This window comes from Perkinsus marinus, assembly GCF_000006405.1.
Source record: "Perkinsus marinus ATCC 50983 genomic scaffold scf_1104296962244, whole genome shotgun sequence".
Classification (NCBI taxonomy): domain Eukaryota; phylum Perkinsozoa; order Perkinsida; family Perkinsidae; genus Perkinsus; species Perkinsus marinus.
Window position 1 is genome coordinate 4,264 of NW_003205494.1, and position 2,613 is coordinate 6,876.

The window sequence follows — 2,613 nt, forward strand, 5'->3', positions numbered from 1 at the left end:
CCTCACGTGTATTACGCGAAATTCACTGCTAAAATGCGTTTTTCGCGAAGTGAAATGTGAAATGTGTTTTTCACTAGTGTTTTTCACATCACGGGTGAAACTCCATTATTTCACTTCAGCTGAGAGGAAAGTTGATGAAAATTGATGAAGTTAATGCAGCATTGAAAAAAGAGAAGGAAAATCACGAAAAACAGTTGAAGACTTTGGAGGAAAGATGTCGAGAGGTGAGAGGACAAATCGATCACGTGATCGATTATCGTGAGTGGTAGCAAATGTAAAGATTTGATTTTTTTCTTCCCAGTGGGGAAAAATATGCACATGGAAATTCTGAGAGGGAAGTCTTATTGGTTTCTGTACACTTGCGAAGCGAGCGGAGCATATACCGCAACAACAGGCACTTTCGCGTTGTGCGTGCGTGCAGAATTATTCTGGCTTAACTACGCAGCGTGGGAGGCTATCAGATAGATGAAACGACTCCTCTATATGCGGAGGTGTTGGGAAACATCGGAAAACTCCATTATGCGAACAACTCGAAGAGATATGCACGAAAAACTTTAATGATGGAGAATTGTCATTCCCGGGGATCGAACCGGGGACCTGTGTAAAACTGATTGATTGAGTCCATGGATGTGGACTCTGTGAGCTCCGCCCCTTCGTCACGAAGGCCTAGTCTCTATAATCAGCTTTGGAAACGGAAAGGCGCGCGTATATTCCAACACTGCTGCCAAGAGGGTCATCGTACTACAAAATATAAATACAGTTATGTGTAGATTGATAGTTAATAATGTATATTATATATTGACCTTATCCATATCACGGTTAAATCCATGTATATATTGGTTGAGTTTCACAACCCGAGCTGGTGTAAAACTCGGTGAAAAACGCGATATTCGCACTACGCAGTAGTCGTGAGATATGTTTTTCACTAGTGTTTTTCATATCACTAGGGTGGCCGTGAAACTCCAATGATAATAATGCTAGATTTTATTAGTATAATAACAAATACCCAGATTGTTAATTATATGTTATATTAACCTTATTTGGATTTGTTCGTTGTTGTTGTTGTTCTTTTTCAGCTCCAATCTGCTCTAGAGGATAGTCAGAAGTCGCGACCAGTGACTGCTGAAACCTGCGTGGGTTCGAATTCTGGTGGGGGCATTTTTGGAAAATTTTTGTGCGAATTTTTTTGTAAATATCAGATCCCGTTATTTCGTCGGGGAATATAATTATCGATGATTCTGAGGATGGTGATGGGAAAAAGGGAAAAGGTAAAATAGAAAATATATCGGTTATTCCATTTTTTGGGGTTTTTTTGTTCAACTTTTCGTAAGATTTCCGGCAAATTTTTTTCATTTTTTCTTCACTTGATTGTAAGGAAAGCTCTCCTACTGTCATGGTACTCCAATATGATGATGAGTTTTAGGCAAAAACGGAGCGACTAAAGAGGACGCGAAGACTATTGCCCTTCCGGAGGATGAGCTCGCGAGGCTCGTCTCTATTATACAGGTAGACCCACTTTGATCATTTCTGTCTAGGAGGAACATGCAAATTATTTCGTGAATGATATCATCCTTTTCTGCGCTTTTTTTGGCGAAAAACGGCTTTTCGAAATGAGAATGGTGAAGTGCGGTTTCCAGAAAATGAGAATTTGTTTTTAAAGAAGTGAGTTTTTCTTGAAGTTTTATTCAGAATTTCGGTTTAGATATGTAGATGTCGGAGGAATTTTTTTTCATCATTGTATTTTTTTGTACTTTTTGTATTTTTTTGTATTTTTTTCGTACTTTTTTTTATTTTTTTGTGTCAGCGACTGAGTGCACGTTTGACTGCCACACGATTGGAGTTGGGCGAGCTGAAACGCCGCGGTTTTGCAGAAGCAGCATCGACTCAGCGAAAAAACGGTAATTTTATCGACGGTTTAGTTGGGGAAAATTTACACGATGTGTTAGGCGGACGAGATGGTGTTGATCGCGGGTTGTTGAGGAGAGTAAGTAGGAAGACGATATTAATCGTTGGGTAAATTTGTCCGTTTTCGGGAATATTTTCCCCTGTTTGTGCAGGGGGTTGATGATACTAGCGAGAAGTTTATGCTTGAGTCAATGGATAGTGAATATTCATATAGTTTCAGGAAATCTGAATAGCAGCGAATGAATGCATAAAATGTGTCAGTTCAGAAATCGGCGTTTGTTGTTGAGGGAAATATTCCGGGTTCGGAAAATTTTCCCCATTTATAGCAAAATTTGCGGTTCTCCTATATTGTTAACGTTTTTGCTATGCACATCCATGAAGTGCGAGTTCTTTGCGCCAGGGACGCGCGGGAAGTTTATGCAACTTTCACAGCTGTTATTAATTTCTCATGAGCTAGGATTTGATTACTTTCAGCCGTATTCAGCGAGCTCGAGTCGTCACGGCTTATTGGGAAGCTCTCCTGAATTTGCGAAGAAGAAAGGAACTTCACCAGCTTCGAACAAAAGTAAAAGAATCTCTGCTAAAATTTTCAAGGGGGCTTTAGGTTTGAAACTGCGTATAGGAAGCTAAAGCAAGGGATGGAAATTGAGCAACAATAATAGTGAGGTCCTTTTCACCCAAAATGTTAGATAATATACACAAGTATGA

At 39.7% G+C, this 2,613-nt stretch overlaps 1 protein-coding gene across 1 annotated transcript; it reads left to right on the forward strand.

The window, feature by feature from the left end:
- Positions 1-762: 762 nt before the first annotated feature.
- Positions 763-1,898, forward strand: Pmar_PMAR013036 (hypothetical protein; the record flags this gene model as incomplete). Its single annotated transcript, XM_002771931.1, has 5 exons — positions 763-786; positions 1,077-1,149; positions 1,200-1,268; positions 1,424-1,506; positions 1,805-1,898. Coding segments are annotated over 5 exons (343 nt in total), but the record flags the coding sequence as incomplete, so codon positions are not given.
- Between the last annotated feature and the right edge of the window lie 715 nt (positions 1,899-2,613).